The sequence below is a fragment of the Gambusia affinis genome, linkage group LG12 (genome assembly GCF_019740435.1).
Source record: "Gambusia affinis linkage group LG12, SWU_Gaff_1.0, whole genome shotgun sequence".
Taxonomy (NCBI): domain Eukaryota; kingdom Metazoa; phylum Chordata; class Actinopteri; order Cyprinodontiformes; family Poeciliidae; genus Gambusia; species Gambusia affinis.
The window spans coordinates 23,912,267-23,928,476 of record NC_057879.1 but is presented as its reverse complement, the minus strand read 5'-3'; the positions used below and the strand labels follow the sequence as shown (position 1 = coordinate 23,928,476).

The 16,210-nt window shown below is 36.1% G+C and overlaps 1 protein-coding gene across 1 annotated transcript in view; it reads left to right on the top strand.

The window, feature by feature from the left end:
* The first annotated feature begins 2,958 nt into the window (after positions 1-2,958).
* Positions 2,959-16,210, top strand: part of lig1 (ligase I, DNA, ATP-dependent) — a 74,137-nt gene continuing 60,885 nt past the window's right edge. Inside the window, exons 1-5 of the mRNA XM_044134662.1 lie at positions 2,959-3,116; positions 3,674-3,742; positions 5,724-5,886; positions 8,440-8,605; positions 13,040-13,165. Of these exons, the coding sequence (XP_043990597.1) occupies positions 3,100-3,116; positions 3,674-3,742; positions 5,724-5,886; positions 8,440-8,605; positions 13,040-13,165 (541 nt within the window). The 5' untranslated portion in view covers positions 2,959-3,099. The remainder of the gene's footprint in view (positions 3,117-3,673; positions 3,743-5,723; positions 5,887-8,439; positions 8,606-13,039; positions 13,166-16,210) is intronic.

Genomic DNA, 16,210 nt, shown 5'->3' with positions numbered 1-16,210 from the left:
TAAATTCAACCTTGGTTTTAAATGTTGTTTTTGGCAAAGTGAATCATTTTTGAAAAAAAATAAAAAATAGACAAAAAAATCTAATAAATCACTACCACTGCGCTCACCTTGCTTTTGATAATTGTAATAATTATAAATTCTTCTTTTTATATTTATGAATCATGCATGTGATGAATCTCTTGATGAATCTTTGGAGAATCATGTCTGAATAAACTTCAAGCAAATTTTTATGAAATAAAAGTTTCTTACATATTTGTTAAAATTGTCGGCATTAAAATTGTCAATATTGTATGAGATAGATAATCTATGAAAAGATTTATCTCCTCCATTTCCTCCATGAGATGCTATTGCCATCTGAAGAAATGCACTGCAAGCAACCAATCAGAGCCAGGAGGAGGGTCTTAGCGCTATCAATCAACCATATGAACGAGCTGCTGAATATAAGAATGGTGGAGAAACAGCTTCCTGTCACAGGAAAACAGTTTATCCACCGTTATCCGTGGTCATGCTAACTAGCCTTAGCATTTAAACCAGGCTTTGCTGACAAGGAGAAGCTAAATGGGTATGACTGACAGCACTAAGTCCCGCCTACTGGCTCTCATTGGTTGTTGCTAGTTAAGATTGGAAGAGGTTTCATACTGTCATGACATAATGAGTGTTTCAACAATTATGTAAAGAAAAATAGTAGTTATATGAAACTGCATGTAACTTTAATAACAGACAATCTGTGGAAAAAAATTAGCTAACTAGAAACAACCAATTAGAGCTAAGAGGCAGGTCTCAGCATGTCAATCACAATTTCATATGGCTGCTCATCCTCTTTCACTCTCCCCCTCCTGAGACCCTCCTCTTGGCTCTGATTGGTTGTTTTTGGTCGGGAACACTGAATTTCTTTAGAAGACTTCACTGGGAGGAGGTGGAGGAGATCAATTTTTTCACAGATTATCTGTCTCATAACAAACTGTCACAACACGGTGACTGTTTCAACAGATATGTAAAAGAGAAACCCATCTTCTTCATAAGAGTTACATGCTGCAGCTTTAAGTTTGGAAAACAGTTTTGTTATTGTGACGTTGACAGATTCAAATTGTGTGTCTGCGCGCCGCTCATCTCACCGGAGACTCACATGATTGATGTTCCTCCTCAACAGCTGCTGGGCCTCTGCCTCACACCTTCCTGCTCCCCAAGCCGCTCCCGGTGCCTCAGCCCCTCCACGGCCCCTTCCCCTTCATCCCCGCTGCTGCTCGCCCGGAGGTCGGCCAGAGAGAGCCCAGGGAGTCGGGTCTAAATGCAAATGGCTGGCTGCACAGAAGCTCAGCAGACTGGGACGTGAATCCCCACATAAGCTGGAACCTGTCAGGAGAGAAGCAGCAGGACGACGACAGAGTGGAGAAACATGCAGACTGAGAACAGGGAATATAAATGAAAGACTTTCTTTCATTAAATCTCTCCAGCTTAATTATTTTTGTCTCTGTTTTGAGTCATTGTGGCATAGTTTATTACCTGTGGATTAAAATTCACCACATTTGTAAACTATTTATGGGTTTTGACTTCCTTTTTAATAGAACTGCTGATAAACCCTGCATCTTTTATGGGCCGGCAGGGGAATTAAACTTGTAAACAATTACCAACATAGGACTTGTGTTTTGGTAAATAAATCAATGCACTTGCAGCATACATTATTTAGCTGTTTGTCTTGCTTCCTATCCCCCCTGCTTTGAGCTTTATGAAAATGATATGAGTGGTATGCCATAAATGATGCATTCAAACAGGGACTGAGGAATTTTCATCAAAGCGGGTCCCACATGTCTGTCATCTCTGCAGCATCAGGACCAGTTCCCTCTTCTTGCAATTACCACTCCAACAGAGCAGGGGGCAGTAAAGCGTTTGAGATGCAGAAGACCTTTTAGAGGGCTTGCTCCTTTACAGTTAGCCGGTGAATAAACCGGGCAGAAGGGATGCCGAAAAGTGAGAGAGGAGTCTGAAAAAGCGTTTTAGTGCTGGAAGAGTTGTTTTCTTAAACCAGGAAGATAAAGTCACTGCAGTTTAAGTTAATTAAGTTAGCCTTAAGGGTTGGAAGACAATTTCACTCGTTTTAGTTAACTGTGTTTTTTTAGCAGAACTGGAAATTTAAGTAAAAACAGCACTAGTAAAGTTTATCTTATACATCATAATTTGACTTTTTATAAATGTAGATTTTTTTTCTGAATACACAATTTTAAAATATTGTAAATCAAAATTTTCAGGTAAATATGTGATCACGGTAGGTACCAGCCACCCTCCCGACCCCATTAGGGACAAAGGTGAACAGAAAATGGATGGATGGATGGATGGATGGATGTGATCCCGGTATTTGAAGGCCGTGTCGGGACGATAACTTTCATTAAAACTAAAAATAAATCGATAACTTGATAGATGTAAATAAATAATACACCAAAGCTTGTAATATATTCTTATAAATTCACAAATTACATTTATTTTTATGAAGAAAAAAAAACGCCGCTTGGTGCGCCGCTCGTCTTACCGGCTGGTGAATGGCGCAAAGCCCCATTTCAGGGGAGGAAGCTATGTAGAAGGAAGATGTTTCACTCTTATAATATTTTTGGATATCATGAATGGGTTCATTATTTTTTGTACTCCCACGTTCATTTTGTTACACCTCATAAATATTTTAATGTAAACGACAAAACCAATGAAAAATAAGTGATTTTTCCCAAAACTTATTTAACTGTTTCGCATTTTCATTTTTGATTTTGTGTATAACGTAACATAATGTATAAAATGCAAAACATGACATCCATCTACGTTCTGTCATAACTAAAGAAACAATTACAAATTTTATTTAGCTATTTCTTATTTCTTATTTCCAGACCGAAACGTTAGTTTTACGTTATGTCACGTTATTTTTAGGGCAACGTGACTAATCTGTTATGTTTTAGGATCTTTGACTGACGTATCATTTTGGCGCCTAATATTCAGTTATTATACAGCTCTGTAGCGCGGGAGTTGTATGTTTTCGCGTATACATGTTGGAGCCGAACTATATTTAATTACTAAGTTTTAATTCAGTATCAAGCGAAGAAAGTGTTTAAAGACAACATGCAGCGGAGCATCGCGTAAGTAACGACTGTGTAAACAGTTTAAAGTTTTAATTTACTGTTTTGAAGGAGTCTATGTGTCTGTAATGCAATAAACACCCACGTAATATGTGTTATATGTTGTTTTTGCTATTAAATTAAATCGTGTGTTAAAACGGTTCCTACCGCGACCAATAGCAGTGTATTTGTGTCAATAGTTGTAAGCTAGCACTAGCATAACATAGTTATAGCTAACTGTAGTTTAGCTCTCAAAATGTTTATGAAAGTGAGACACTTATCTTTAGGTCGAGGTTCTGGGACGCTTTTCAGCTTGAAGTAGCTCAATTTGTTAAAACAGAGTGGTTGTGAAGAAGCTTTATGATGCTAAGCACTTGGATACACCCAAAGCAAGCTAGCAAGGTTAGAACACGGAAAAGCCACAAACATCTACGTGTTTATGGCGTTTTAATCTTATATATCAGCACAAAGTTGCTCCGTAATTGTCAACTTGAAGTATAATGTTGCTGGATTTATGTTGTTTCGGGAAAACGTGTTGCCTCTTATATTTAAAGTATCTATTCATATTCCTGTTCTAGATCGTTTTTTCAGCCCAGGAACAAGGCTAGAGACAGCCAGAAGAAAATGGCAGATGAACCAGTGAACAAGTAAGTTGTTTTTCCATGTTAAACCACATATAACGATACAATGCTGCAGTTGTTTCCTTTATCTATCTGCAGAAATTAAGCTTTGCATCACAAAACTCACCCTCCGTACTCAAAATCTACTGTTTGTTTACCAGATTGCATCTTATGAAGCTCATAAGTAAAATTGCTGTAATTTTATTTGCCTATATATACATGTAGTAAACTGTCTAAGGAACTTTTAAAATAAATTTGAGTCTAGTATGTATTAATATCATTTTGCATTGAATTCTCAGCATAAATAATTTTTCCTAAAAAGAATATTAATTGGAAATTAAAAATTTAAAACAGCTAATATGTCTACTTTTATATTGATAATTTATAACAAACTGCACATATCTGAAATACTTACAAGTTAATCTTAAAATGTTAGAATATTGAGAAGGAGTTCAATAGTTTTGCCACTCTTTTCTATAAATGAAACCAGTTCTAGAATAGCTCTGCTCACATCGGAGTAGCAAAAGCAAATGAGATGGATTAGCAGTTCTTGCTAACAGTTGATTGTGTCCTTTAGTGCATGTTACTGAGGAATATTGTCTCTGTTGTCCTGATATTGAGCTGTTAGCATATCATACAGCAACAGTCTTCAGTCAGAGGCCCCATCAGGTTTGTTGTAAGACTGAGTGCTACTGGAGAGCCCTTCTCCCCACAGCATCACCATTCACTGCGTGACATAAGTTTGGTCAACATTAGTTTCCCTTTGGGATAAATAAAGCATTTTTTAATTGAATTGAATATTGTATTGAATCATTAAACAGAGAGAGGGATATTTCGAATGTTTATTCATTGTAATTTGGTAGTTATGGCTTACAAGTAAATAAGGTGCAGGTTTTATTGGTACCATCCTAATAATTACCAAAAATTACTGATTAACTAATAAATCTGCATATTAACACTAAAATCAGTTATTTAAACATATTTTAAAAAAATCTAATTTATTGTGATTTATCTAATATAGACAGATTTTTAAAGCATGTAAAAAAATAAGTCTTTTCCTACCAGTGGGTATTTATTGTATTATTTATCATTTATTGTAATACATTTCTTATAAGAATTTGATTTAACATTGTCAAGATAAATAACAATTGATTATGTTTAAAGCCCTCCAAAACTGTCCATGTTGTTAGTTTTACTTTTATTCTCCACTGTTTGTTTAATAAAAGCGTACCAGTAGATATCAATACATTTGAAAATATGATTAAATGGAGTTACTGATTTGTATCCGATTACCGATACAAATCACACTTCTTTATGTGAATGAAGCGCGTTACAAATGGGAATGTTTCTCAAGAGCTGGATTTGTGTTTGTGGGGCTATAATTGCTGTGACACACTAAAAAAAGAAGAAATAAATAGTTCTTATCGTCACATTTATCATTATTAAAAGAGTACCACAAAATATCGTGATAAAACCTTCATCCCATACCGCTCTCCCCTGGTGATCAAACTATTTCTGATATGTTTTGGCTGAATGCTAATGTTTTTTTTTATTTTTATTAAAGCTCTGTCTTAATGGGGATGAAGCTGCCTGAGTGTGAACTTATTTTCTGACACTCATTACAGTTAGAAGCTGATCAAGATGAGGAACATATGCAGTTTTGGTGGAATAACAGTTCTATGTAGATGTGTGAATTAGTTTTTGAAACTGTTAATGATCAGAAGATGCTGTGAAAACGTTTCTGCTCAATCTGGAGCTGCTTTGAAGATGAAGTGTTCATTATCACTGTAGTGCGTAATCTTTAAAGCAAGTCTTAAAACTAACTTTAATTGACTCGCTTTCATGTAATGATCCTCATCACGGCTGTGACCGCTTTCTTTTATTACTCCGATTTAATTTTATTTTTTCACTTCTTTTCCTGCTGACCCCCGTCTTTTTTTCCCTTTAATATTCTTCGCTTGTGGTTTGCGTTTATGTTCCTCACCGGTTTGTCTTTGCGTGTCTCCAGGCCCGTAAAGAGCCCCTTGAAGGTGCAGAACGGCGTCCAGGAAGCGGATTCGCCGATCAAGAAGGCCGCCAAGCGCAGCCGGCAAATCGTGGACAGCGACGAAGACGAGGTGCCGCTTGTAAAAGAACAAGGCGACAAAAGAGCTCCCGCTAAAACCGAGAAGGTAAAAACGGCCGTAATAAATCCACTGGAGCTGCTGTAATGAAGAGCTCCCACAGGCTTATTATCATTGGCGTTTTGTTTACTTAGTGATGGGGGACATCACTGTTACACATCACTGTCAATAAGCTCCATTTTGAAAAGAGCTGATTATCAGTGTTGGCTGCTGTTCAACCACCTGTTATTTGATAAACACTCCTCTTAACCGCCCTGCTCACTTTGCAGGGTGACGTGTCTGCAATTATTCATTATTTTCTCTCAGAGCGAAGAGAGTGTGATGGATATGCGAGGTTAGTCGGTGTGACCCACCTCTCTGCTTGTTTATGTGTGGCCAGGTGGTAATAATACATCCTCTCCTGTCCTGTTGGCAGCAGAGCTTCTCCAGTAGAGATAATGTCAGTCGGCACCTGATAACTGCTTTTGTCTGCGATTTATCTGTTGGTTCAATTCACTGATGTCTAATTGCTCCTCTGAAACATGTGAAAACAGTGTCCAAAATTAACTAGAAGGAGAATTTATAGACCAGTTATAGGTTTATAACTATAAACGGTGCCATAAAATGAGGCCTAAAAGAGATGAAGGGCTTGTCAGAGCCATTGGTGTTGGACTGCTGTGGAAAAGCTCTTGATTCTGTCAGATTTCTTCTGTTCTTTGCAATTTTGTTGCACTTCAATGTTTCATATGATCAGAAAAAATTGCATCTGACAGCAGACATGTTGATCTTCCTGGAGCTGCTTTTCCTTTGACCATGGAATTGAGCAATTGGATATTCTGAAATTTTATTTGCTTAATGGAAACATGTTACGCAAGGTATTTTTTGTTTTTTATTTCAGAAAACTGCAATGGAAACAAAAATATTCACACCATGAGTCACATGATCAAGTCGTTGAAGAATCATTGTGCTGCGTATTTTTTTATGACTTATTGCCTGAATAAGCTTATTTAACTGCATTTCTGTGCGTTTTTTTTTGTTTGTTTGCTTTTCTTCTTATTGTTTTTTTTGTTTGCTTGCAGAATATGTATAAAGTTGTGTGCACATTTGTAATGGAAAAGCAGCTTGTGTTTTTCAATCCAATCCCAATTTGTAGGATCACAACTCAATTCAGAAACCAATTTTTGTATTTAAATGATGTGAAGATTCTGTTTAAATTATGTGACTGACGAGAGGAAAAGACTTTAGTCTCAAAAAACCACAATAATTATATAAAAACAATTGCCTGCATTTAATTGACGCTTGATACTGACTCTATTATTTTTTTGCGTTTTATTTTATCTACATATTGCTATTATCATTATTATTTTTTGTATTGTTTTTTTTTGCTCTCTTTTAATCAATTTATTCTATAATGTTATTGTTTTTACGGCACTATGGTGCAGTTTTAAACCTGTTTTTAAAAGTATAAATAAATTTGACATTGACAGTAATTCTATAAGACTCCATACTGTATCAGATTCCAAAAATGTATAAATCTATGAAAAAAAGTTTGTGCATAAAAGTCTGTAATTTCATTTACCCGTATTAGGTTAGTTTAGATGCCTGGCCTCTTCTCGAATAAAAAAACGTTAAGAGCAAAATATTTTATTTAAAATGTTCTCAAAAACAATAATGTTGTTGTTTATTACAACTTCTGGGACAATTTATCATCCAGCAAAATTTGTAAGAACAACCAAACTCTCTTCAAACTTTCATATTTTTGCTATTTCAGTTTTTTCAGTTGAACGGTTTCAAATCAAACTGTAGTCAACTGTTTTCCAAAATATGTTTCCTGTAAAACCCTTTTTTAAATCAGCTCTACCTTTGGAGCTTTCCATTTCTCCTGGATTAGATTCTAATTAGATTTTCATGCCAGATAAACGACTTCCCTCCATCAGGGTCATGTTTTTCTTCCTGCAAGCTGCAGCTAAATAGCCATCATGTCTTATTGCCAGTTTCAAAGGTGTGTTTGTGGAAATGAAACTGTATGTGGAAATAACCCTGGAACAAGTGATTATTAAGGCCTAGGAACAGCTAAGAGGTAGTTTCCGGTTTCTAGGAAATGAGTCGTTTTCTTTTCATCCTTGAATTATTTTCTTACTATTTAATTGCAAAAATCTCTAAGTGGAGGATTTAAAAAAGAAGTTGTTGTTTTATAGATGAACGTTCCAGCAATTGCTTGTGATGCTTAATTCATTAAGACTACAAGCAGCATGTATTTAGAGGCAGATTTAAAATGACTGAGTGCTTTCTGTAAAATATGGAGAAGATTTGGTTCAAATGAAACCAAACATTTACTCTGCAGCTGAATCTGGTCTGTGTGAGACGCTCTTGATACTCTGGATGTGTGTTGTGTTTTTTATTTTTCTCTTTTAGCTCTTAGCTTCTCTGTTTGAAGCTTCAAATCTGCCCTCAGTCGTGTCCTTTCATCATGCATCGTAATTTAATAAAAAAAAAAGGATGATTGGAAAATATCTATTTATTTAAATATCTTAAACCCAAACTGATCAGTGTTTAAAAGAAAAACTTTGTGTTTTCCATCCCTTTTAGTAACAATTACTGATGCTTCTGTTTGTTTTTCAGACGAATGATGTGTTCAAGGCCGCTCCCACCCCGTTGCCTCCAACGCCGGCCCCATCCACACCCGTAACCCTGGAAACCCCGGCGACGTTGGCCTCCCCAACGTCTTCAGGGACGCCCACTACTCCCAGTTCCACCTCCACATCTAGAATTGTGAAACGCAAAACTGGTCAGTATCCAATCGGAGTGGATTTTCATAAATACAAACCTCAGAATAAATTTCCATTTTATAATTTTTTTTCTCATTCTAACTAAAATGCATCTTGATTTTTATTTCATGTGTTCATGGATGTGTTTTAGGGTTTTATTTAAAGGAGACAATGAGCCGGGTTCTCTGATTGGCACGTATTAAGAGAATAACCTTTGAAAACTTTTTGTTGTCTCAAACTCCTGGTGTACTTTTATTCTGAATCAGCCTAAAAAACCTGAAATCATCGTAACTGAATTCTTTCTTTTAATTAATCTAAAATTTATGCAGTGTTTAAAACAAAAAAAGCAATATCAAAGTCTAATTCTTGAGATTTTTAAAAAAATGCTCATATTTCAACTCTCAGCAGCCTGAAATAATATTTAAGTTAAATGTTAAAGGTGCATTTATCAATAAATTTTCATAAATATTTTCATTTTTATATATATATTTTTTTTAAGTTTATGGTTCTTAAGAATTTTAATTAGGAGAAGGTCCAACTCTGAGAAACTCATTTAAGTTAATAATTTTATATTTAACCATATTTTTTCAAATTTGTTAAATAAAAACAACTGGGTAGATATGTTCTCTTTTTCAATAATTTGTGTGGGTCTTAAATGTGAATTATAATCTTAAAATGTCTTAAATGTACTGAAACTTGAAAAACCCTTTTGTAGATTAAAAAAACATCTTTGAGTGTTTTTTGTAAAGTTAGAAAAGCAGATCTGTCTAAATACTTGTGCACAGAGACACTCTGATCAGGATTAACCTGGTTTTGTCTTAACTCTATTTTTTTAAAATTATTTTTTAACATTTAGAAGAAAAACAGTTCTGCACTTTTTTAAGGTAATTGTTTTAAATCAAACTGAAAACGAAGAGATTTACTTGGCAGATGCATGAAAGCATATGTCCACAGTCTTTTACCCCATAAATTTATTTTTCTTAGATTTCTTTGAGCGCTAGTGGCCTTTCATGAACAGTCATTTGACAGGAAAGAGGATGAAGAGAGAAAAGAAATAACTTGCAGCAAATGGCCAGAGACATTCTGTTAGTTGTTGAGCTAACAGGCCAGATGTATTTTATAATTAGACAGAAAAAGTTTTGCTTTTCTTGTTCCCAGTAAAATAAATTACAATTTCTCATCAACTGCAAATCTGTTATTGTACAAACCAGCTTCCTTTCGTTCGGTTTTCTTTCATCCAGAATGCTGCAGCTGCTTGTTGTTCCTGTTGTAAGACGTGTTTGTTGGTCTGAGCTCAGATTAGGAATCACAGCTTTTCCCAGTAAACTCCTCTGTATGCTAACTTCCTGCTCAGTCATTGTTAGCAACCGGCCGCACTTAGCAGCTCTCTCTCTCTCTTTTAATGGTAATTTCACATGCAGTTTATGGAGTCGGAGCACAAACAACCTGTATTGATTTTCTCAGACAATTCTGCAATAACTGACAGCTGGGCAACACACTTATACCTCCTGCTGACTCAAATGGGGGATTTTTATCAGTGTAAGTGGACTAGTTTGAGAAACTCTTCTGTAGAAATGTAGTTTAACCAGAACCAGTGTGTATCCAAATGACTTACAGTGGCAGTTTACCATCACTTTAACATTGACCAAATAAAAAAACACAAACAATGTTTTTTCTCACTGTCTGAAGTTAAATCAGACCAAACATTTCTTGTTTTATCTTTGTTAGAATTAACAAAATAATTTCTGTTTGCTAAATACTAGAACAATTTTTAGAGATATTTTTTGTAACTTCCTTCAAATTCAGTAGTTTAAATACATTTATTCTGTATCAGTGATAACTGTCTTTTAAATTGTATGATTTGGTTCAAACTGACAGATTGTGGTTGTGATGGACTGAGTTAAAAACAGGAGGAGTCACAGGATATATTAGAAAAATAGTTTTTTTTATTTTATTTTAACCCAAAGATTATAACTGACAAAGATAAACTGAGCTCATAAAAGAGGTCAAAGAAACAAAACCGAACTCAGGCAAAAATGTAAACAAACTGGCTGCACAAACAAACTGACCTGACCTGACCTGACCTGACCTGACCTGACCTGACCTGACCTGACCTGACCTGACCTGACCTGACCTGACCTGACCTGACCTAACAAAGAAATGACACACAGGGGTTTATATACTGGCTGATCAGACCAATTAAGACACAATAGGGTAACTAAACAGAATACAATTACAAATAACACAAAACAAATAACAGTACAGCTAAGTTTGGCTAAACTAAAAATCTAAAAATAAAAATCAAAAATAGTAAACCTTAAATACTAATATTTACTTAAATACAAAACTTATCTAAACAAAGAAACTACAAACTCCCCCTGCCAGCAGGAACTAGTGGTGCAGTCCAGTCAGATTTAACCCTGCTGAGCCCTGGGCCCCATCTTTTGTCTGGCAACTCCAAGGCAAGTAAGTACAGGTGGGAAAACAAACAGAGTTAATCTTGAGCAAACAAAATTAACTGTAAGTTGATATAAATACATATGCTAACTAAATGTGCACGTTAACAAATAGAACAAATGTACATCCAAATCAACTAATAAATGTTTTACTGAAACTAAAGTGTTGTTGTGTTTGTATGAAAAAATAAATTGTGCATAAAAAGAGTCACTGACAGAGTGTGGCCATGGATTTGGCCATCACAGTGGTGGATGAAAAGGTTTACCACCACCTTTTCATTTACCACATGAAGAGGTGGTAAATGAAATAACATTCTGCAGACTTTTCATTGAACCACTGCAACTTATTTTATACATAATTAAAAATACATTTCATCTTGAAAGCAAATTTATATATTTTTTGTATAGTTTTTGCTCAATTATTAGTTTGAGGATGTTTCAGAGTCTGTTTACTCAAATGAATAATTAATGGATTACTAAATTAGTTGACAATTATTTCAATAATTGATTAATTGCAATTAATCTAATTAATCATTTCAGCCCTAGTTGTAACCTAATTGACTTGAACGCTCCTCCTAAATGTTGCTGCAACCCGACAACAACAAAGACCTGAAGCCGAACTTCAGCACAGTTGAAACATTTTGAACTTTGACACCAGCAGGCGATTTTAATTTGTTCCTCCTCAAGCTGCTTGACTTGATCATTTGCTAGCAGGAGCCTAATGGGTGCAAATAATCATTCCTTCATATCGACGGGGGGGAAAACAAGACATTAATCTCAAGCTGCAATCATTAAAAGTTTGTTGAGCACAAACAGCTGACCAGGCTGCGGACCATTTGGGTTTCATTTCTGTGTCGTCTCCCTGGACTGTCTCTCCCATTGACAACCTTTAGACTCGATCGTGTTCCACCGTCTCTCATTAATCCTATCTGCTGAATCACACGCACGGCCCCCCGTCCTCCAGCTTTTATCATTTATTTTTGCATGTATTTGCATTATGATAATAACGTTATTACTGATGCGTTGTTCTTGCAATGTTTGGTTTCTGCTGACTGGACCGAACCAGCAGAGTGTTGCTGTCCTGGTATTGTTGCTGATTTTGTTCCATTGATTCAATCCGTTCCCTTTTAGAAGTTTTCATGTGTGGATTATTGTCCTGCAGGTTCAGATAGCATTTGATCTCAACATTTAACAGCAGAGGTTTGTTTGTATCTGCTTCATTAGTGGCAATAAATATAAATTAGAAAGTTGAGTGCTTTAATTGGGATTACTTTGCTTGCATTTTTTTGTCTTCCACACCTGCAAGGTAAGCTCCTTGGGTGAAAATGAAAGCTTCTTGGAGTTAAAGACTTTTCTAACACTTCAGCTTTGTTTTCATTAAGGAAAGCAACGCTCCTTTTGCTTTCCGTTCGCCAAAATAAAATCAGCGCATTTTCTTTTCATCATCTTGTTCCCTTTGTGTTGGATGGCTGCACCGTTCGGTAACAGTCGTGCCTGCTACCATCTCTGCCGTGGAAGCGATCGCATTAAAGCAACACACTAATTCGACCTGAAATTGCATTCTTAATGTCCCGGGTTAATGCTTTCATTATGATATCTGGAAGAAAAACAACAACAGCAGAGCTACCTTCGCTAGAATCTTAACAAGAAGCAAAACAGAGGCAGATGTGGAACGGAAACCAGAATTGCCCCCAAGCACTGCTGTTGCATACAATTATAGAGGAAATTACACTGGAACTGCAAGCTGCTTGGCTGCATAATATCTTTCTGGATGAAATTAGTGTTTTCATTACCAAAGTACGTATCTGTGACACTCTCTCTTCTCTTTTTTTTGTTGGCCTACATCTGCCGTAAGAGAGTAGAGTCATCCTGTTTTTCATCTCCACATTTCTCTCTGTTTAATCCTGGCATAATTTCATCTGGGACCCCCTTCACTTCATTATTTTCTGCTTTTTTTTTGTCTCTCTCTTAATTTAATTCCTCTCCTGATGTGCGCAGCGAGGAAGATGTTCCCCAAGAGGAAGCTGGATGAGAGCGAGAGTTGGAAAGGGGAGTCTGAGGTTGAGGAGGAGCAGGGTCAGCAAAACAAACGACCCCGCGTGGAGAGCAGTGTCAGCAGTGCAGGTACGCTTTCTTCCTCTGCAGCGAGCCTGATAACAGGGGTCACATCCTGTGCAGGTCTGGAAGGCCCAGGTGAGCAGGGAAGGTAGAGGGAAAAATAAAGCAACACATTGAGTAGTTTATTAGAAACCTCTGAGCACAATCAGTTCTCAGTTTTCTTTAGAGTAGCATTTTCTGGAATGGACGGAGAAAAAGTCGAGTGTATTTCTCATTAAAAAATAGAAGGAACTGGACTTTGACTAGGACATTTTAAATCTTAGTCTAAATAATTCTATTGTGTTGCTGACTCTCTAATTTCTCCATAATTTTTTGCCTCGCCTTCCCAATTGAAATACTGATAAGATTTAACTTTTCATATGTACAAGACTTTGTGTGTTTCTAGCATCAGCATTCTGCATACAATCAACTGATTATCCAAACAGATTAGTAAAATGAGCTGCTTAAATTGTAAGTTTTGCAGCTCATTTTATTGTTTTAAGTCTTAAAAAGTGTCCCAAGTTCAGGTTCCTAACTCAATTTGTAATGTTTAATCAAGACTGTTCAGTCTGTGAGATTCTCAAAAAAGAAAACAAAAAACAAATGATTCACTGAATGCTCATTTTTAAACTAAACATTCAAAAACTTTTTTAACTAAACATGGATTACTTTTCAGCTCCAGCTTAATCCTTTTCAAAAAGGTTTGCAACTTTAGCAGTTTTTATTCAAAATTTGCAACAATTTTGCTTAAACCCAAAGACTTTAAAGACTTTGCTGTATTTTCTGTTGACTTATTTATTCTGCTGTTAATTTTCTTTGCACTGCCACAAACATTTCCATCTCTCCTCCTCGTCAGTGTTCACTGGTGTTCCTGAGAAGGCTTCTTATTCTAATGGGTAGAACAGGCAGATTGTTAATTAGTTTGAGCACTGCTGCCACCTAGTGACCGGAGGCTTGTTTATCATGAAGCTTGAATCAAGACACTTGATACAAAAAATCCCACCCCATAAAGTGCTGGTTTTTGTCTTGATTTGTCTTTCAAACAAATCTTTTTTCTGTCCCTGCTATAGAAAACCGTCCCCAGAGCATGAAGCTGCCACCACTATGTTTGAAAGTTACTGCTGGATTCCTTGGTTTTCATGATGTTGTTTGTTAACTAAAATTCTCTAAAGTTTTATTTCTTTTCACTTCATGATTATGCACTACTTTCTGCTGATCTGTTACAAAATCCCTTTGTTAAAACAAGGGATTTGTTTTTTTTAATCCTAAAAAATAAAGGTTTTAGGGGCGTGCTCCGGTGGCGTAGAGGTTAGCGCGCCCCGCGCTTGGAGGCCCTCAGTCCTCGACACGGCCGTCGCGGGTTCGATTCCCGGACCCGACGACATTTGCCGCATGTCTTCCCCCCTCTTCTTCCCCCTTTCCTGTCAGCCTACTATGAAAAAAGGGACACTAGAGCCCACAAAAAGGACCCCCTGGTGGGGGAAAAAATTAAAAAATAAAGGTTTTGAATTTTATTTCTGGTTGTGACATGAAAGAATATGGAGAAGTTCAACGGTTAGGAATACACTTTGCAAGGCGTGGTGTCTTAAAATTCAAACTCCAAGAAAAAACATGCCACATTTCTTGCATGAAATGTGATAGCACTGATGTTTCTTTTATCTAACACTTACAAGCTTCTCCAACCATCCATAAGAAATTAATTGGATTCACTAATTGACTAGGCGATCAAAAGGAAAATTGCAGTTATGAGAATTTATCAGATGGTAATCATTAAAAGCGTACTTTTTGCCTCCATCTCTGAGATGTATGCAGCTCGCAGCAGCTTGAGCTTCTGGTCTGACAGAGGAAATATTTTAAAGCCACATTAATCTCCTGTTTTGCTATTTCTGGAAAGTTTCTTTGCTGGATGAAGAATTGGGAGAAAACAAGAGTATTAATGACTCGCAAATGATCCTTAGCTTCTTCCCTGACACAACTGTTCCTTTAATCCACAATAAAACCACATAATACAGAAACATAGGCAGCACGATGGCAAATAATGTGCAAATGAAAACTAAAACATTACAAGTAATTGGTTTTTCCTTCAAAGGATTATTTTATCTTTTAATTTGCTGGTGTTTATTTGGGGCAGTCCCTCTCACTAGGGCCCATAGAGGATCAGGGGAATCTTCCTGAAGACAGTTTTTGTTGCATTTAGACCATGGAGGAATGATAACAACCAGGCAGTTGTTAAGATGATTCCTCATGTTTTAAATTCATTTTTATATAGGTTTAACGTTTAGAGACGAAGAAGACTATTGGTTTTATTTTGTTATTTTGCTATATAAATAAACAAAGCTATATTGAAGCTTTGTGTATTTATTTCTAAAAGCTAACAGGTTTTTTTTAATATATGTTGGTGTGTCTTATAAATTAAAATTTGTTTTCTTCATGTCAGAGTTTGAACTCTTAGAGATGAAATTATCTTAAATAAGGAGAAAAGACATCCTAACTTGTACTTTCTTTCTGAAATGGCCATTATTATAGAAAAGGGAGAAAAAGGAAAACCTTACCGCATGAAGGAAATTCTATTTAGATTCTGTTTGATCTCCAGATCCTCTTCCAGACCTTATATGATTGTCCCTCTGTAGCCCTCCGTTTTTCTGTGTTTTATGGCCTAATTGGACAGCTGATGCTCTAAGGGCTACCATGCATTAGTTGGGGTGTAATGATACTTAAAACTCCAAAAACCTGGCAAGACTTTATATTGAGTTCACAAGAATAGGACGGCATGAGATTTTAATATTATTTACGGATATTTAAGACTGACACATTTTTTGTCTTGGTGTTTGAAGTAAAATCAGACTAACCCTTTTCTTGTTTTAGGTCAGATACAATTATTAGAATTATTTCTATTTACTAAATGCCAGAAAACAAGAAACATTTTCTAGGATCTTTTTCTTTGTATCTGTCTTTGTATGTTGTATTTTAGCATTTAACTTGAGCTGGAATCTTGTTAACCTTTACACGGTCTTGTCTGGATTGCTTCAATTAACTGAATATTTATTATTCCTATGGCTCAATGACTTACTA